This window comes from Arachis hypogaea, chromosome 11 (genome assembly GCF_003086295.3).
Source record: "Arachis hypogaea cultivar Tifrunner chromosome 11, arahy.Tifrunner.gnm2.J5K5, whole genome shotgun sequence".
In the NCBI taxonomy this organism is placed as follows: Eukaryota; Viridiplantae; Streptophyta; class Magnoliopsida; order Fabales; family Fabaceae; genus Arachis; species Arachis hypogaea.
In genome coordinates, this window is record NC_092046.1 from 13,860,693 (window position 1) to 13,881,344 (window position 20,652).

Here is a 20,652-nt window from a genome sequence, read left to right on the forward strand (position 1 = left end):
TAAAGCGATTCAGTAGGATATCATATGTTTATTATCCCTGGTATTTGGATGGTTATTCTGGATAATATGAGTGTATTGTGTTTGATAAATTAATAGTATTTTACTTTAGATGTTCGAATGTTCGAACCTGTACGATAGCGGCAGATAGTTACTTCTTTTTATTGGGCCAAAAAAATCAGCCCATTGTACGCATTGTATACTAATAAAATTATTTATTCCTAACAGTTCACACTCTTCCAATTTCCACTGCCATGTCTCTCACACGCAACTCAGATAAAATCGACCTCCCCGTCGACGAAGTCGCAAGCGACGACGAAGATGCTGTGGCCTTGGCCGCACGCCCCCCATCCAATGGCGGTTCAGCCAGGAAGTCTTCACCGGCGTCGACCGCACAAGCCCAGCTTCAGCGGCAGAAAACTGGCGCGTCAAATTCAGCGCTGTCAGCCTACGAAGGAGAAACCATTCGTTTTCGAAGCTTCTGGAAGGCCGGGGACTACGTCGTTGGTCCCTCTTCGAAGCCAGCACCCTTTGAAGGCACAAACACGCAACCCTTAAGCATCTTAATTTCCCTCTCATTTTATTCAAACCACCATTTTAACGTTCCAAACCTGCAGTTTACACTCCTTTCTAATTCTGTGTTCTTTTGAATTGTTTTCTTTTGCTTGTTACTATTCATTTTGTATATTCTTCTTGTTCTTCTTCTTTTATTTATTTATGTATTTTGGTCTTTGTTTTAAGTTCACATTAGGTCTGTCACTGATTTTGCCCTAATTGCAGGTCACCTGGAGCATGCTCGAGTTCATCCCAAGTTTCTGCATTCCAACGCAACTTCGCATAAGTGGGCTTTTGGGGGTGTGCTTTCTTTGAATCACTTGTTTTCATCTTATGCATACACTTTTTCGTTTTTTATTACTAGGGTTTGCTAACATTTGTGTTAGGGCACTACAACAACAGTAAGTAGTGTCAATTACATGGATCAAATGATGCCATTGAGTACTATCGTGATCATGTCTATATTGTTTACACATTTCGCTAGTCTACCATCCATCTCATCCACCATCCTAATTAACTTATGCTATGTCGATCTTTTTCCCATATGTCCAAATCAGACAAGATTCTACCATCTTTTCGACAATTGGCCGCTCATCCATCTTAGCATCCTTGTCTCTACCGCAGTTAACTTATGTCATCTTCCCCCTTTATCGTCCAATACTCTGTTATGTATAAAATAGCCGGTCTAATGACAGTGCCATAAAATTTACTTTTTAAGTTTTGAAAGTACTTTGTTCTCAAGTATAAAAACCAGATGCATTCTGTCATTTTGACTGGCTTGCTTGAACCTTATGTTTAACATCCTTTCAATTTCTCCATTATCTTATATGATACACCAAGACACATAAAACACTTGTGATAGTTTCTCCAATTTTTATTTCAGTATTAGTGTTAGGGCACTAATACTAAGAAAAATAAGTAAGTTGTTAAAGTTTCATAATTTATTTTTTCTATGATAACTTACCATTTTTTAATTCTTTAACAGATGTCCTTGGGGCCATCCATAGCCTCAAGCTAGTCTTTCTCAAGCAAAATTTAAAATGTAGTGTTGTATCAAAAAATGGAAACAAATCCGTTTAGTTCTGAACTTCTGATTATTTGAAAAACATTTTACAATTTGATTTTTTTATATTGTTGAGAAAAAGCTGAAAACTGATTTGAATCAATAGCTACACTGCTTAGCTTTTTCAAAATGGCTGTAAGATTATTATTATTGTTATTATTATGATTATTATTATTAGTTATTTTATAAAATTTAGGCAAATATGTGAAAATATATTTTTTCAGTTAAAAAGATGAAGCAAAAGCACCTGTAGTTGCATCATCGTGGTGTTTGGTAGAAGCAGTTCTGGTTGTAACCACTTGAGAATTTGGTTGCTTGAGTCAGATTAAGCTGCATAGCAACTTATGCTCTTAGACTTTATGAAATGTGAACAATGTTAATAGCAGTATCTTGAAAACCTTCTTTCTGAATGCCATGATGCGCGTTCTAGATTGTTGTCCCAGGTTGTTTCTAAGACTGGATTTTTCCAAAATGAAAATGTTGAGCTTTCATCCAAAGACTTATTTATAGAATTTGAACCTTATCATTGTGCCAAGACTTACCTTCTAATGAGAGGAAAAGCGAAAAGAAAATGATGAGATTTCAAGTTGCCTTTGGATAGCAAGAAGAATGTTTTGGAATCTTTTAATTTTTTAACCCTTTCTTTTTCAGCATGAAGTGAAGACTTCTTTGTGTTATGCGATTAATAGTTAATTGTAGACTTCTTGTTTATCATAAATTACACTTCTATTCATGTGTGGTTTTCTTTGTTGGCAGCAATTGCTGAACTGGTGGATAATGCCGTTGATGAGGTATGATTTAAGTTTTGTAACATAATTTTAACAGTTGCATAATTTCCTTTAATTCTTATTATACTGTGTATTTCATGGCTTCTGCACCTCTATTACCAGTTTCATAACACACAGTTTCTTGTTGTTGCTTACTTTAAGTAGAGAAAGTGTTTTTAGTTGCCATTTTGTTGGAGCTTTTGAATAAGCTATTTTGACACTGTTGCTTTTGTAGAAATGACATGAATAGTTTCTGAATTTCCTTTGTACTTCTAGATTCAAAATGGTGCAACCTTTGTAAAGATTGATAAGATTGATATCATGAAGGATAATTCACCAGCGTTATCTTTTATAGGTAAGCTATTTAAACAAGCATAATTTTTACTATTGTAGTCCTTTTTGTTGGCTATGCCAAAAAAAAAAAAAAAGACACCGGAGCTCATGTTTCCTTTGCAGATGATGGTGGTGGAATGGATCCTGAAGCAATACGGAAATGCATGAGCTTGGGATATTCCTCAAAGAAGTCAAAAACAACAATAGGACAATGTAATGATCTTCCCTTTTTTGTATATATGTTCCGGATATACCTTGTAAAGTCTGATTACCTTAATATTTTCTTTTGTATATGATTCTAGCTTATAAGGATGGATGTTCTTGATATATGTTTCTAGCTTATAATTATAATGATGCATGTTGTTGATCTAACTGACGATGTTAACTAGCTATATGCTTACATGGTTATTTTGTTCCTTCCGACTTCTCTAATTTCTTTAGTCCAATATGCAAGCTTAGACATCTTGGTGTCATGGAATGAGCTTTCCTTTGTTTCAGGAAGGCAAAGGATTCTATAACACAATATAGTTGTGCTATTAAGTTTCTTATCTTTTTTTTTTTGCCTTCTACTATCTAGTATTTGCTCTCCATTTTACATTATGGAAGTATCTTATGTTGAAACCTTAGTTCTTTATAAAATAAGTTACATCTTGTGTTGTTGTAGATGGCAATGGATTCAAGACTAGTACTATGAGACTGGGTGCCGATGTTATCGTTTTTAGTCGTGCAAAACATTCAGGGTACCTTCCTTTCTCAAATTCACTCATTTTTAGTCCATCTAATCTTGTGCCTAGTCATCTATTTTAGCATCTTTATCTCCATGGCATTCAGCTTATTCTCTTGTTTAGCATGTAGTCCTATGAAACATTGTCAGTCTATACCATGTCAAGAACAATAAAACAAAATGATATTTTGAGAAAATAAAATTGACACAAGCATCACAAACATAAGGGAGAAAGCACACATACAAACAAAAGGCATGAACACCAGTGTAGTTAGGTCTCAGGAAACTGGTGGGTAAGAAATTTTAGTTCATACATTTGTTTATCACTGAAAAGATATCTGTTGTCACTGCAAATAAACAGCCTCAGTCATCTTTGAACTGTACCACCTCAAATTGAGACATAATGATTTAGGCTTGGTGTTTAAATTGTTTGCAACAAGCTAGGAACTTGAAAAACAAGTATTGTGAGGACTGAAGAGAAGAACTCTCTCCCTACCAGTTCTGTGAAGTATATTTCATCTTATAGACACTTATTTTAACGTTGTAAACTTTGTTTATTGTCTCCTTTCCTGAACAAACCAACTTTAGTCAGCTTTTGTCATCTTCTTAATGGGTGTTATACTCTTCTTGTTTCGTAAGAGTCTTTATTATACTGTACATTTTCTTTTATCTTCCTCAGTTCCTTGTAGTGTCTCTGCTGCACTACAATGTTCCATTCTCGTCTCATTAGACTTATTTGTTTCTTGTTTTTCCATTTTATTGCAATAAGATGTCATCTAGTAATAGAATTTTCTCGAGTTCATAGTTACTGATAATTGCGTGCAGGTGCAGTGTGCACACATATAGATGATAGAGTACGAATTATGTTCATGAACTATTTCAGTTCTCTGCAAAACTCGTTTTAGTTTTATTATGAAGGTGTGGTTTGGACCTATTAGTTGTTGATAAGAGTTTATTGTTTTGCATTTCCTATATTTTGTCTTTCAGCCGGGCCACACAAAGTGTGGGTCTCCTATCTTATACCTTTTTGCGGATAACTGGGCAAGATGATGTGATTGTTCCAATGGTGATACTTTCTTTTCAAATGTTCAAATATTAAGTACTGAAAATTTTCATTTGTTTATTTTATATTTTTATGGTTTGTTTCGTTTTTTCCTCCTTTTAGATAGATTTTGATATATCTGGCAACTGGGCTGAGCCAATTATTTATAGCTCACATGATGATTGGTCAGCGAACTTGCAAACAATTCTTGATTGGTCTCCCTTCACATCAAAGGAGGAGCTCATGCTTCAGGTTTGTATCATTCTACTGTATAAGTGTATATTTGTTGAAGCTTTATCGAATGAAGGCTCTGGTTTTCTGGATAAGTTAGCTTTTATTTTTATTTTCTTTTTTGGTAATACTTTAGTAGCTGATCTTGGAAAGGGACAATGCCTGAGAAACATGCAATATGGAGCAGTTTGTGCAAAAAATATGCACTCTAGTGAGAGCCAAGCCAGGATCTTGTTGCAAATAAACTTTTGTGCCAAAGAGACTGGCTTAAGATACTAGTTAGTGTTGGTTTGGATTACCTTTTTTGGGTAAAAAAAGTACCTTTTTTTTTTAAATTGAAGTACTTTTGTTCAATTTTAAACCTATTTGGATACACCTTTTGAAAAAGGCAAATTATTTGCTTTTTCTAAAAGTTAACAATACCTTGCTTTAAAAAAAAAAAAAAAAACAGAAGCAAAAGACGTTTTTAATACTTGAAAACTTTTTTTTTTAAAATGTCTATCCAAATGTGAAATAGCTTTTATCTATTAAAAAAAGATCTTTTAAAAAAAAATTGAAAAAAATAAGTACTTTTTTCAAAGCCAATCCAAATTGACTCATAGTCCAACCATATACAACAGTTGTAGCTTTGTTTGCTTGTTGCCACAAGATTTTTTACCTTCTTAATACAGGCCATATGCAACCTTTCCAAAACATCCTTCACTTGATTCTGTATGCTAGCCAAGGAATTTCATTTTGATACGTGACTATTGATTATGTGTGCGATGATATTTTTTGGACACTTAGAAAAAGTTAGTTTGCCGCTGTTTTCTTTTTTAAATTTAAATTTAAATTATTTATTTTTTCGTTTGTGTGTGTATATTGAAAAGGAAGTGAAAAATCAGTTAGTTGCTTACTGTGGTTGGTTCTAATCACGTTTTAGTTTTTCTATGATGCTGATGCAACTTCTCAGTTTCTCACTAAAACACTTGCGCTGCTAGCAGATGATTTGTGCATTAAGTTTAATGTGTTAGTCATATTTATACACTTGTTCTACATTTGATAAAGTTGTTAAGTTTTGTGCCTCCTTTTACTGATAAGTTTATTTATATTACTTCTCAGTTTGATGATATAGGATCTCATGGAACCAAAATCATAATATATAATTTGTGGTTGAATGATGAAGGGATATATGAACTGAGTTTTGATGACGATGCTGAGGTATGTTGTGCATCTTTTTGATATATTAAATTTTTTCTTTTTTCCCCTTTTCTTTTTGGGGGGGGGGGGAAGTGGGGAGTGGGGGACTTAATCTATTCTTTACTGTTAGTGTTAGCAGAAAAATATACAAATATATCTTTGTTAGCATGTCTTGAAATGTATCTTTAGTTTAGAGAAATTGAGAAAAAGAGAAGGGAGGCTGCCAACGAATTTATTTATTAAATTTTGATAAAACAGTTTTCTCGCAATTGACAAAGGATGAATATCAAAAGGTTCAGGAGGACAAGGCCTCATTTTTATAAGAATAATATTTAACAAAAGCTAAAAAATCAATTAAGTTTTCCAATTTGTGGTAATTCTGACTAAGACATTGATGGAGCTGTAATAGAAAGAGTGAAATAAAAAAAAGGGGGGGGGAGGGGATCCTTTTCTTTTTCTTTTTTTCCTTAAAATAACTGCAGCTTGTATTATTGGGATTATTTGAGTTTCAATATCATACCCAGTTCTAGGAAATATATAACTTCTGAACTTAATGTCGTTGTCAATGCATTCATGTCGCAATGACCAGTGAGCGCAATGGTAGTCTGTGCATCTGAACTTCTGCATGCTAGGAGTTTCCTTAGATATTTAATTACTTTGATATCATACATCAACATGACAGCAGTCACGATCTGCTTTAACTTTGTTCAGGATATCATGCTGAGAGATGAGGCTAATCAGGGTGGAACGGGGAAAAAATTGAAGAAAAAAATTGTTGAACTTCAGTCGCATGTTTCTTACCGCCTCCGTTTTTCATTAAGGGTAACTGTTATATGCTGAATCTTTTCAACAATTTTAATTATCTGCTGCAGGGGTGTGTGTGTATATATGTATATTCTGATTTACCTTTTAAATGTTTCAGGTGTATGTTTCAATGCTATACCTGAGAAAATTTTCCAACTTCAAAATCATATTAAGGGGAAAACCTGTGAATCAGTTTAACATTGCAGATGAGTTAAAGCATTCTGAAATTGTTAGGTACAAGCCCAAGCTAGCCACAGCAGCAAAGGAGGTGAGGCCCATGATATGAGAGTTCAGATTTTGAATTCCATAAAAAGGAATTTCATGTAGCACTACCTTGAAAATTGATACACTTCATGAAATATCATTTCGTTGATAAAATATAAACTGAAAGCCTGCATGACATAACTTGTTGATATTCATCATGTTTTCATAAATTTTTTCATTGATAAATTGAAGCATTCATTTCATATAAATCCAGAATAAGTGGCTCATTACAGGAGTTCTCCCAATAATATTGTGTTTAAAGGATTTCCAAAGCAAATATATAGTGTATTGAATGCTGAATACTTGGGATTTTGATTTCCAACCATTAGATTAAAAATACCCTTTAAAAATCCTGTGTTCATTATACTTACCGGTGTTCTAGTTCTATGTATTATTATGTACTATTTGTTTATTTGGGTGCCATTATTTTAGGACAAAGATTTGTTTAAATAAGAAAAGTACTTTTAATCTGTATTGACACGCTAGGTAAATTTTTAAAGTAAAATTACTAGAAAAGAACTGAAAGATTTCTTTGAGAAGCCATAAATTTCATCTTTTAATAAAAGATACTTGTAAAATAAAAAGGAAGTTTAAGGATAAATGAAGATATTTTAACATTATCTTATTATAAATTAGTATCACAACATCTATCATGAATCATATCTATCTTTAGACCATTTTATTTAAATTTCTTTTAGTAATTTGCTCGTAATGCCCGCTAGTTTTGTTAGATTTACCTTAACCTATAGTTGTAGGACTACCTTCCAGCTGATCTACTCTATTGAAGTGGGTCTCTAAAAGTGTTCTTCAAACCTTTTCATAACATCTAAGGCAAGATCCACTGTTTTCTAAATAATTTGTACTACCTCAACTCTATCTAATGTAGTAATTCCTAATCGTAATCTGGATTAAAGCTTATTTTCTTATTGACTTATCCTGCCCAATGTGTAGTCCCAAAAACATTGCAAATATACCCTTAACCTATGGTGGTACTTTGTTTTTCTCTCAAATAATATCTGGATCGTTTTAGACACTGGAAATAAGATAGATACTCAAATCTCATGACTTATGGTGTATTATTCTTGATTCACTTCTAAGTTCCAAACTTACATTCCTTGTACTCCATCTTATTTTATGTTATGTAAACCCATGCTCTTCTCAAAGCTTTTCTCTGGCTCCGCAACTCATCATTCTCATTTTTTCTTTTGTTGATTTCCTATTTGGACTTTTTTATTGGCAGAAAGCATGTGCCACTACGGCACTACCTAGTATTAAATATGTTGAATAAATATATCCAGGACATTGAGAAAATTTATAAATTATATCCAAATGTAGTATAAAGTTTGCTTTGTTAAAGTAAATATCTTTTAAGAAAGGATCTATTTGGGGAAAATAATCTAGATTAGCCTCAATTGTGATGGATGTATATTATATTCTTTATGAATATGTGACCTCCACTTGCACTTGGTGTGGTTTGTTTCTTACTTTTTGTTTCTAATAATTTAAGGGTTTCTTATTTCTCTTTCCTTCTATTCTTTCCCATTGCAATTTGAAACTAATCTCTTTCATATTCTTTAAGGTTACTGTGGATACGACCATTGGATTTGTCAAGGAAGCTCCTAATCTTAACGTGTCTGGATTTAATGTGTACCACAAAAATCGCCTAATTAAGGTATTTTCTGGTTATGTTTTCAACTCGATTTTATATCTCTCTCATTTGGGAAAACTCTTCATTTCTTTTCTTTCGACCTTTGGAAAGTATCGTCTTTTACAGTCAAAGAAATGAAATGTAGAATGTTCAACTTGAAAGTTACAAATGAATTCAACTACAAACTCAATTTTTACCTTAACTTTACAAGTCTTTCAACTGATGCTTGATTTTTAAATTTTGGTGAAGACAAATGACAGAACGTCAGAACTTTACATTGTTTGTTATCATAAGTATGACTAAAGTAGCAATTTGTTTGCTATTTATTTATTTATAATTCTGATGGTCTCGTAACAAACCTTTTTGTGAGCATGCAGCCCTTCTGGAAAGTAGTACCAGATGGTTCATCAAAAGGGATGGGTGTTGTTGGTATTTTCCTGTTCTTAAAACTGTTGAGCCCTCTGTGTCTGCATTTTCTTCAATATTTCCATGTTTTGTAGTTTACTGACATATTGTAACATGTAGGGGTTCTTGAAGCCAATTTTATGGAACCAGCACACGACAAGCAGGATTTTGAGAGATCATTGCTTTTCATAAGGATGGAGGCCAGGCTGAAACAAATGACAATGGATTACTGGTTTGTGACTGCATAATAAATATTTTATTTTAATTTTATGTAACAATAATTAAACTTATAGTACATATGTAGCTAAGGAAGGGAAGAGGAAACATTGAACCTGACTCGGTCATTTTAAGTGTGCATTTGTTTCTGATTTTCAAAGAAGTTGTTATGCTTTTATTTATTTATTTATTAATTAATTAACATGAGAAACGCTGAAAACTGATTTTTATAAGAAGCTACTCGTTTTAACTACTCCTTGAGGAATTTTGTGATGGACTTATAAGTCCATAAGGGGAAAAAAAAGGAGTAAACGTCCAAATTGGTCCTCAATGAATTTTAGATCGAACATTTCTGTTTTCAACAAGTTTTTATTCTCTAGAAGACTTCGAAAATTATTCCTGTCAGACAGATTGGTCTCTTCGTTGCTTTCAGTCAATTTTTTAATGTGAACGTTGGACAAATAAGTTCATAACAATTTTTTATATAAGACAATTAGGTCTCCAAAAAATCTTAGACTAGTATGCTGTTAATAGATGATATTGTAAATGTTTGTAAGAGGTTTTTGATATGTCTTTTCTTGAATATCCATATATTAAGATCGAAAATTTTTTTATTTAAATGATGTACTCCTCTCATATTATGATGTTGATATTGATTTGGTGAAATTCGTTTCGGACTAGACAGGAAAGCTTGTTGTCACTTGGTTGGATATCAGCCACTAAATTTCAAGTCACAGAGTGCGCAAAAGGAACGCCAAATTCAAAAGTCTGCTCGACGTACAACTTATCCTCAGATTGAATTGCCTGATGATGAAGAGGAAATTAATTTTGTAGCTGGGCACGGAGAAAATCCAAGTTCAGATTACTCAATTGTGAATCTTCCAGAAAACGGCATGCGGCCATTGAATCAGGGGCAACATGTAAGTAGCTGATGTACTTTTATCTGATATAGGCTTGGTTTGGTAAAGCTTTTATTTTTCGAAAGTAGCTTATAAAAGCTGTCTTTTAAAAGACAGTAAAAGCTGCAGCACTTGCGTTTGGTAAAATCAAGTTAAAAATAACTTTTAATAAGCACAAGCACTACAATTGTGTTTGGTAAAACAACTTTTAAAAATTAAAAAAATTATAATAAACATATTTATAACGAAGAATAATCTTTTTTTTTTTCAAATTTGAGAGACCAATAATTTAAATATTTATTTGTTTTACTCTCTATATTAATATAAATAGAGTTATCATTAGTCAATAATAAAACTTGTATTTAATCCAATGTTAGTACTGATATGTCCATTACCCATCTATATATATTGATTCACTTTTACAAATCACAGAAAATGGGACACATATCTCAAGTAAAATTATATATCTATATTTACATATGTATATATACGTTATTATAATTTTGACTAATGTTCATGAAGTTAGTGTACGAAAATTTTATGATTGGTTTCCATAAATAACAGAGAAAAACAAACATCTACTAAAAAATACAAAAACAACGCACACAAAATAATATAAATAGATAGAAGTTCATACCTAATACGTGATAGAGATGTATTTGTGTTGAAATTATGAAGATTAGGTTGAAAAATAAAAAATATATAAAGATTGTGTTAATAATTAATAATGGTAATTTTGAATATTTATTATATTAGATTTTTTTTTTAATTTTGATAAGCACAAGCCAACTTTAAAAAGCTCCCTCTTAGCTGCTTTCAAAAGCACCTCTAACTTTTAAAAGCCGCAAGCACAAGCACTTAGGCTTTTTAATTTACCAAACGCAAAATGAAGTGCTTGTGCTTTTAAAAAGTACAAGCACCTCTTCAAAAAGCTTTACCAAACCCAGCCATAGGGTAAAATGCAGTGTTGGCTTCTATATGAACCTAACTCGGAAGAAATAATAATTTGATTGGTGTGAATTTTAACCAAAAAAATCTGTTAGAAAGTTGGAGCATGTCCATAGTTGTTTCTATGCTTGTGTCTTCTTTGTAGATTTTGTAACTGGGTACAAAGTTATGAGAAGGAGAATTATTAAATGTTCTTGGATTGTTATGTGAGATTGTGCTCATTTCATTCAAATTGGCATTGCAACCACGATTTATAGTTGGATCTTTTGCCTTTTAACTTAAACATAAAATCCAAGGTTGGATAATAAATAAGGAAGTGAGTTGTACATCTACCATGAGATGTAGCTGAGATGTCATGTTATAAATGGAAAGAGCATAATTTTATAATGACAGGAGAATATATAATAATTTCTCAAGATAATAGAAGAAAACAAATTTCATAAGTCCCCAGAACCAAGCCTTATTTGAATTGGTTGATTAGTGGTTGCATCCTACTTGAAAAAAAAGAAACTGTCACTTTTTTCTAGGCTTAGGAATGCCTATATAAAATGTTGAATTGCTCTCAACCAAACCAACAAAAATATTGTTGTATGAATCTTCTGAGCAGGTTATGTTTTTTATTGATCAAGATCATGTATTGTTTCTTTTAACAGGGTACGTCTGATAAGATATCAGCGTCTGTCATAACTGCGGGATCCATTTCTATTGATAAAATCTGTGAAGAGAACATAGAGCTTTTCATGAGGTAAATATTATTTCAAATTGTTTGTGGATACAAACCAATATTTTTTTTTTTCATTTTAATCCCTGCTATAGCTATTGTCTAGTTGTACACTTTTACTTGATTATTCAAATGTAAAAAATTAGAACAACTTCTTTCTCTGGTAGTATTGCGTTAGATAGTAATTTTTTACTTTATGAAGTTCAGCATGCAAGTCTAACATGATGGTGATTTTGATCCAACAATTTGGTTGATTATAATGACCACCCTGAAGTTACACTTGGGTTCTGAGACAGAAATACAAAGACGAGACAGATGATATTTTTGTCCGCAATTTAACGAAATACGCAAAATGAATGAATTCTGTTATATATATAGTGCATGTATGGTGGCTTTGGTGTCTTAAAAAGTGTTACTGAAATTAAAGCAACGCTTTTTTACTATTTAAATGCTTTTCAATTTAAAAAATTAAAGAAAAAGCGCTATCAAAATGTAGAAAAAGTGACATTAATGTTAACAACACATGTATAGGCATCATAGACCCTATAACCATAGACTCCATCACACATATATGTGTGTGTGTGTGTGTGTGTGTGCAGTTTGTTATTTTAAGTTTCCATCATTGAATTGAGTCCTCAATAAACTCTCTATCTACAGGTTTGAGGAGTACAAGATGAAGGAGATAGAGTTGATCGAGACGGTAAAAGCTAGATAACAAAGTTTGATTATTATGGTTCAAATAGTTATTGCATATTTATATTTGATTGTGTCGTTTTGCTGACCTAAAATAGGTAGAGGTCTTGGAGGCGGAGTTGAAAGAAATCCAAAGCAAGTCCGCTGAACTTTCTTCACTCTTAGAGGCTAAGAGGAACCATAGAGCGTGATAGTTACATGTTGACGCATTATGTTTGCGCCAAGAAAGGGAACATTTTGTGAACCACGTGCCAATGTTACAAAGGCAAGGCTTCTTGTTACTAGTTTAGAGTATACTAGAATCTAATTGGTCCAGGATACATGATTTCTAGTTATTGAGAATCTTGTTATCAAAACCGAATCTTGGTGATCAATCATTTTGCAGAACACACTTTTAAATTTGAAGCACTGTTTTGTATATAAACATTTGGTTAGAGTAGTATTAAGTGTACAAAACTTTTAACTGACTTACTAACCAAGTCACAGCGACCCCACCATGTTGTGCATTGCCTAAGCTTTCACTCATTATAAGGCCCATATAACAGGTGATAAGAGAAATCCATACTTACACAGAACTATGTAGGACTGTCAGTTGTGTTTGGTTACTTGGTTAGTGTGTATTTTGAGACGTAGTGATATAGATATTAAAGATATGAACATAAGAGTACACTTACTTTTTAACTTGTTTTGATGAGACACTACAATAAAAAAAACACATGCAAATCAAATGTCAAATTTGTTCTTAGACTATTGCTCTTTCTCTATAAAAAATTAAGTGGGCCTCACTTAGCTAGTTCAAGAGATAAGAGTTGCCTCATACTTATAAAGATTATCACTGGATGCTCTAATACCATATAAGAAATTAAGTGGGTCTGATTTATAATGTGAAACCACCGTTACTTCTTGAAGAGCTCAAGAAGAGCTCAAGAAGTAAAGGTGGTTTCACATTATAATAACTATCAGGCATTTAATTTTAGACAATGTGGGACTTAATATTCTCCACCAACACAACATTGATTTTTTTAATGTCTACTAAAATCAATCACTTTCAAAAGCTCTAAATAGAAGACAAATTCAATCCAAAAATAATATAATTTAAAAATGATTATATAAAAACCAGAACACAAATTTAGCCCTTTCTCTACTATAAAAACGGTTTGAATCCGCAACATTTATATTAGAAAAACTATCTTGGGTTTTTTTATGAACATTTCTATTGACTCGGTGAGAGGGAAAGAGGGAGGGAGGAGAGGAAGTGACAAGAGAGAAAGAAGAGAGGCAGCGGTGATAGGAGGTGGAGGAGGAGGGAGAGGTAACAGTGATAAGGAGAGAGGGAGGAGAAATAAAAAGGTGAGGAAGGGGTGAATGGATCCTCAATTTTTTTTTCTTTTCAATAGTTTTGTCAAGTGTGATATTTTAACATTTAATATTTTTTCTAATATTTTTTTTTTGGTCCTATTTAAGAAATATATAATGAGAGATTATATTTCATAATAACAATTGGGAGGAAAAAAAATGATCTATTCTCAAGGAAGAATAAGAGTGAAGAAGATGAAGGATCGGAAATGGAACTATGAAATGGAGGAACAGTCAAATCAACTCTTAATAGTGAAAAGTTTTAATTTTACTTCAAACAATTATAAGATTGGAAACTTTTAGGTGTACAATTGGAATGTTTCAACCTTAAGAATGAAATTAAGAATGATTCTTTTGCAAATGTTAAAGAATAAAAGTAAAATGTTTGGTAAACGTTAGAGAGTTAAAATAATAAAATTACACTTTAGCCTTGTTATTTTAGTTGGTTAAGCCGCCGAATGAAATGAGTCTAAAAAGGGGGTGCTTTGATGATGATGTCTCATATCTGTATGCTTTTCATTGAAAAGAGGTCAGCAATTGGCAGTCACGATAGCGATTTGAACCTGACATGTCTCATTGCCACAAGTCCATAACTTGCAGTTCAAAATTATCTGAAAACACCAAATACAGGCCCACGCTGATGATAACTTTAGATTTCGTAGTCATTTTCTAAGACAGGGTTATCGTTAGTGTTTTTTAAAATAATTGCGCCAAATATATCTCACCTTTATAAATATTTAACTTACATAATACTCTATTTAAAAAAAAAAATCATTTTCAACTATTTTTCCTTAATCCATTTTTAGTTATCATAAACACATATTATCCTTTTACAATCACATTACTTGATTTGTAGAAGAGGCTATTTGAAAGTACGTACCTAATTAACTATTGGGTTTATTTACAACAAATTTTAGGACTAGTTTTTAGTAATTTTGGTCAGTATTTTGTAAATATCAAATTATCTTTAATAAATAAATTTTATTGATTATGTGTATAAATTTTAATAAATATAAATATAAATTGTGTTAACTTATTTGTGTAAACTCTAATTAATATTAGATGCAAATTATTACTAACTAAATATTCAGCTAAAATGATTATATTTGTTCTCAATATAACAATATGTATCATATAATACTCATAAGTATATGTATAGCATTTCCCTTCTTATCTCAAAAATTGCATAAATTATACATTTTGCAAAACCACAAGCTTTAGACCTTTTTATGCCATAAACCCTAAACCATTTCTTACCAAATTTCAATTATACCTTGGAATAATATTTTTTGTACTAGTTACCTTATGAGCCAACCCAAACAAGAGAGGTTTCACCATGAAGAGGGGTATGCGAGGAGGAAAGAAATATGAGAGAGAGAGAGGTGAAAACTTATATGTATCTATCTTCATGTGAAGTTAATAGTTGAAAATTGTTAGATGATTTGACATTTAATTATGTGTATCTGTTGTAAAGTTAATAGCCGAGAATCATTAGATTATTTGATATATTTGACTAAATTATCATCTAATAATTTTTAACTATTACCTTTACATGTAGACAACTGTATGTGTCAATTTTTATCTAAAATTATTTATGTGGATAAGAATCGCTATAATAAAGAAAGGGGAGACTTTGAGAATTAAGATAAATTAGGTATGCAGTCGTCAAATTTGTAAATATTTTGAAAGAGACGGTTACCAAATCCAAAGACCATTAGAATGGGTAGATAATTTAATTTGTTTCGTACATTTATAAAATATGATAAGTCCTTTAAAAGAAAAAGAAAAATCCGAATTCTTTTTTAAAAAATAACGACAAAAAGAGTATAAAAAAGGTGATAAGAAATAAGTAAATAAATAAAAGAGAGAATGAACAATGAATGTGACATTTTAGTAGTATATATAAATCAACTTTTCCGACATATTATTTAATTTTCCAATTTTGTCTATCGTCTTTTCATTTGCAATTTCATAACGATCAACGTCACACATGATGACGAGGCATTCGTTCCCAATTGACGGACCAGTATTTTCAATTCTGATCTGTGTCCTTCATTCTAGAAATGTCTCACTCTCATTCATTAAGTTACATGCTGAATATTAAGCCAAAATGCAAGAAAAAAAAGGTGATAGCCATTGCATCTTTAATAGCTACATCAACAAAAGGAAACAACCAAGGTGACCAAACATGCAATACTTATCATCATTTACCTCTCTTAAACCTCTTTTCCGGAGTGATTAATTACTTTATATGTGTAATATATAAGATATTTATTATCACATTTTATAGAAAAAAGTACACTGATATCAAATATGATATTGTTTAAATTATTTAAAATTTAGAGAAGAATAGACTACACTAACTAGTTTCGGCATATACCAGCGGTTTATTGGTGGCCGTTCCTAATAATTATTATGATTTAGGGTTGGTTATCATGACACAAAATAATAAATGTTGCCAAATAAGAATGATAGTACAATATGTATTTACGAGTAATCGATTCGCTCCTGTCCTATTCAAATAGGACGGATGATTACTCGATTTGGTATGGAGTAGATTTCTATTTAAGATAAAGCAAGTTCGAAAGTTGAGTGTATTCGTTTCTACCTACTCTAGTATATATATAATTAAAAAAAATTGAAAGGTTATATGGGTGAATAGAAACAGGATGGGTTTCACACGAAATAGACTAGTGTGTAAATTTTTACTATTTGTAGATAATAACAGGACAAAATTTATATGAGGAAGTATATGGAGCCAATGGAGTATCTGTATAATGTGTACAATGGTCTGTATTGTGTTCGATTCAGTAGGATATCAGATGTTTATTATCCCGGATACCTGGATGGTTATTCTGGATAGTAAGAGTGTATTATGTTTGATAAATTTGTAGTATTTTATCCTGGATGTTCATTTTTAACTCATATTGGGCCAAATAAACAGCCAATTGTACACATTGTACAGATACTCCATTGACTCCCTAGCGGGATTCAATTTATATAGAATAAAATAGGATGAGACTAAATTATGTAGTGTAAAAACCGTTCATATCCGCCTCATTTTCCTACAGCATAATCCATTTCATATAGCGGCGGTTTTGCATGAACCGCCGCTAAATATAACTAAAGTGTAACAAGGGTTGACATGGCAGGAGCACAAAATCAGAGCAATTTAGTTAGTGCGCGTTTTGAAAATCCAAAAGTGAACCGTTCTTTATTAGTTCGTTTTTGTCTTGACTCTTTAGTATATGTTATGCGCGCTTGACTTAACCTAAAAAAAATGTAACCATCTTAACTTTGGACATTAACATAAAACTAATTAATAAGACTAGTCTGTTTGGGTCTTTGGAGATGTAATTAGTTTTGTTGATGCATTGAAATGGCAGACACTAATTAAGACAGAAACTGACAGAGACTGCCCCCTCCTACAACCTACATACTCTAGCTATATAGAGCAGGCAGTCATACACGGCTTTGTTTTGTTTTGTTTTGTTGGGACCGCAAAGCATTAAGGCAGAGAGAAGAGAAGAGAGTACAATTATGAATTGATCATGCATTCACTATCACTGCTCTTCTGCTCTTCAGCTCTGCATTACTACAACTACAGTATATGTTTCCATCCACACCCATTAATAGTGCTCTTTTTTGTTTGCTGCCTCTTTTCTTCCTTCCTTTTTGGCTTCTTTATCACACTCAAACTTTGTTTATTGTGGAGGAAACACAAAACAATTCTCTCATTTATTTCTCTGTAGTAGCTTTTATGGCACTTTATTGTTGCTCGATAGTGTGTGTCAATATTATTTCAAGAATCATGCACGGCAACATCTTTTATTTTATTTATCAATCAACTATGTTTTATAGATCACAAATGTTTTTCAGTCTATCAACAAAATTTTGAATAGAGGAGTGCTAAAGGCAGCAAATTTTGTGATTTGTAGTAATCAATTAGTTATTGTTAGTGTTTTTAATGGTGTAAGATTATATCTACTGATTTAAAATTATTCACTTTTCTTTTGCTGGTTAAGTACTGGTCAGATTTTAATAAAAACGCTCGCCCTTAGACTTTCTCATAACGATATATATAGCCCAGCTTAGTGTTACTTTATTTATTATTTTGGTTTGTTATTGCTATTGCCATCAGTTATTAAGGTTTTGAATAACCAAATATAAATAAAGTTCAAGACTATATTATTGTGTATGGAAAGTAATTGAAGCCAGTGACACTTGACCGTTCAAATTTAGAAACCACTTCACTATTCACATTTCACACGATGTCCAAGTCTATGTATAGTATAATATAAGAAGATAAATATTAAGTGAATAAGTTATTTTTATAACTAAATTTAATCAAGTTTTTTTTAACAAAACGAAGAAGCGTGAATTCAAATGCACATATATAAGTGATTTTTGTTATGTCATTAAGCTAATTAATTATCAAGATGACTTGGTCATGTAATATTATTCGTACAAGAAATAAAACTATGAAAATCGTAGAGCAGTTGAGGGAGGTTTTAGTAGCATACATACTTAAGGGATTTCTTTAGTGTCAGGGATATAATTAAAATATTTGTGTTTATAAAATTGCAAGCAATATAAAAAAATCATTTTTAAAGTATAATACTACGAAATCAATAAAATTTATTATTTTTTATTACCATTCGATTAATATTCTAAACATGCAGTGCTAAATTTTAAATACTAATAGTATAAAATTTTAGCCAAGTGATGGCTATTATATTATTAATAAAAAGTGTTAATCTTTTAACATTTTTTTAGATAAATTTGTGATAAAATCATATCATCAGTATGAGATGAAATAAAAACGGTTGATATTGTGAATTTTTTTTATTGATATTTATCCCAATTTAAAAAAAAGAAACTTTACTCCAAGAAATTATATGTAAATTGTTGTGGAGTATGTGATTTAATTTATTTTATTTATTCATAAATAAAAATGTTTAATGAATATATAAAAATAATTATCAAATGATCTATTATATTTTTATTTGTATTTTGATTATAAATATAAACTGAATTTCATTATATTATTTATGACCTTTGATCATAAGTGTATATCAAATACAGTTATATGAATTTAATTGTCATGTACGGATGGCGTAAAAGAATTTTACATACAAATATCCAATCATGTATCAATGCATAACTCAGTTTTAATTCTATTACTTAAAAAGTTATCTAAATACATGAATTGATTAGATAATCATATAAATTATTTACATTATTAATACATTAAAATCAAAATTTAATTATATTATTTATAAATTTTAATTATAAATATGTAAACACGAATATGTAATTATTTAGCATTTCAATATATATTCTTATTCAATTAATTGATTAATTGCTAACTTTTGATATCTATAAAAAAAATTTTAAAAGGTCAATTTAGAATTTAGATTTATAATTTAAAATTTAAAATTTAAAATAAAAAATTTATAATTTAAGTTAAACAAAATAATTAAAAAAATATATAAGAGACCATCACTTTTATTAAAATTTGACCAATACTTAATCAATAAACAAAAAAAATAAATAATTACAAATTATTAAATATAATTTTATATTATTTAAAATATTAATAATAATTAATTAATAATTACAAATTATAAAATTTGTTGGCCTAATTCTCCTCTATTGTTATTTGAGCAGTGAATAGTGATCGTATAGCCAAGAATTTCATTTTTCTTTTGGCTTTTTTTTAAAGAGTTAACTGAGACCTGTTCATATGGGATGTGGTATGTACTATGTACTACTCATAGAGTTTCAAAGCAAGGGGTCCACCTATTAAACCAAAAGCTTCCTATTACATTCCATTAGAGTTGAGTTTTTTAAACTCAACTTTAATAATTAGGTGAATTGGTAAAAGTTATTTAATACTTCAAAATTTATTATGATCATATTTTTAAATAATGTGAATATATTTGTATACTCCATCCAAAAATATATTCAGTTTCTATATTTTTAAAAAATGTTACAACCATCCTTAATTTTTTTTTCTATAAACTTTGATGGTTATATATAAATATAGAGTTCAACTAAGAAGCTAACTTCTTTATTCAACTAATATTAGCTAACTTTTTAAATTCATAATTTTAAAATTTAAATTTTAAATTTTAAATCTTAAATTCTAATTTTAAATGCTAAATTTTTCAAAAATAAAAGTTAAAAAATAATTTTACAATAAAAAATTAGCTAACATTGGCTATTTAAAATTTAGTTCCTATGCCTTTTTCTGTATTCGACTAGAGAAATTTTTTTTTTCCAGCCAATATTGGCAATTTTTGTAAAAAAATTTAAGTTATAAATCATAAATTTTAAATTCTAAATCTTAAATTCTATATCCATTCTAATCATAAACTCTAATTCTCCAAAAATAAAAGTTAAAAGATATTTTATAATAAATAATTCGTTATTATTAACTACTTAAAACTTGATTCCTTATATTTATAAAAATATAGGAATAAGTGATTATAGATATACTCAAAACATACCTTAAAATTAAATTTACTTCAGTACCGTGCTTTATGAGATAGGTATATATCTCTTCATATATTAATGGCTTCAATTAAGAAATTAAATTTTTAGTTAACATTAGTTAATTTTTTAAAATTATTATTTTTATAATTAAATTTTATATTTTAAATTCTAAAGTTCTTAATTCCTAATTCTAAATCTTCCAAAAAAAGAAAGGATTAAAAAAATAAAGAGTAAACACCAAATCCGGTCTTTATCCATTTTCACGAAAGACAAAGTAATTCCTGTAAAAAAAAATAAAGGGACATTTCG

General features: G+C 30.5%; 1 protein-coding gene across 1 annotated transcript; it reads left to right on the plus strand.

Moving 5' to 3' along the window:
- The first annotated feature begins 213 nt into the window (after positions 1–213).
- On the plus strand, positions 214–12,913 carry LOC112720333 (protein MICRORCHIDIA 2). The gene is made up of 18 exons (XM_025771237.3): positions 214–534; positions 778–852; positions 2,372–2,406; positions 2,659–2,737; positions 2,839–2,928; positions 3,380–3,455; positions 4,427–4,505; positions 4,605–4,733; positions 5,814–5,912; positions 6,603–6,713; positions 6,814–6,963; positions 8,539–8,631; positions 8,985–9,036; positions 9,133–9,244; positions 9,914–10,148; positions 11,729–11,820; positions 12,454–12,496; positions 12,588–12,913. The coding sequence occupies exons 1-18, from the start codon at positions 252–254 to the stop codon at positions 12,678–12,680; spliced, it is 1,926 nt and encodes a 641-aa protein (XP_025627022.1). The 5' UTR covers positions 214–251; the 3' UTR covers positions 12,681–12,913.
- Positions 12,914–20,652: the final 7,739 nt, after the last annotated feature.

Bases quoted from the DNA above. Each gene is read 5' to 3' on its own strand.
- LOC112720333 (XM_025771237.3), top strand. From the start codon at position 252: ATGTCTCTCACACGCAACTCAGATAAAATCGACCTCCCCGTCGACGAA. The intron at 4,734-5,813 runs GTTTGTATCATT...ATTACTTCTCAG, and splicing joins AGGAGGAGCTCATGCTTCAG to TTTGATGATATAGGATCTCA. The intron at 5,913-6,602 runs GTATGTTGTGCA...AACTTTGTTCAG, and splicing joins GTTTTGATGACGATGCTGAG to GATATCATGCTGAGAGATGA.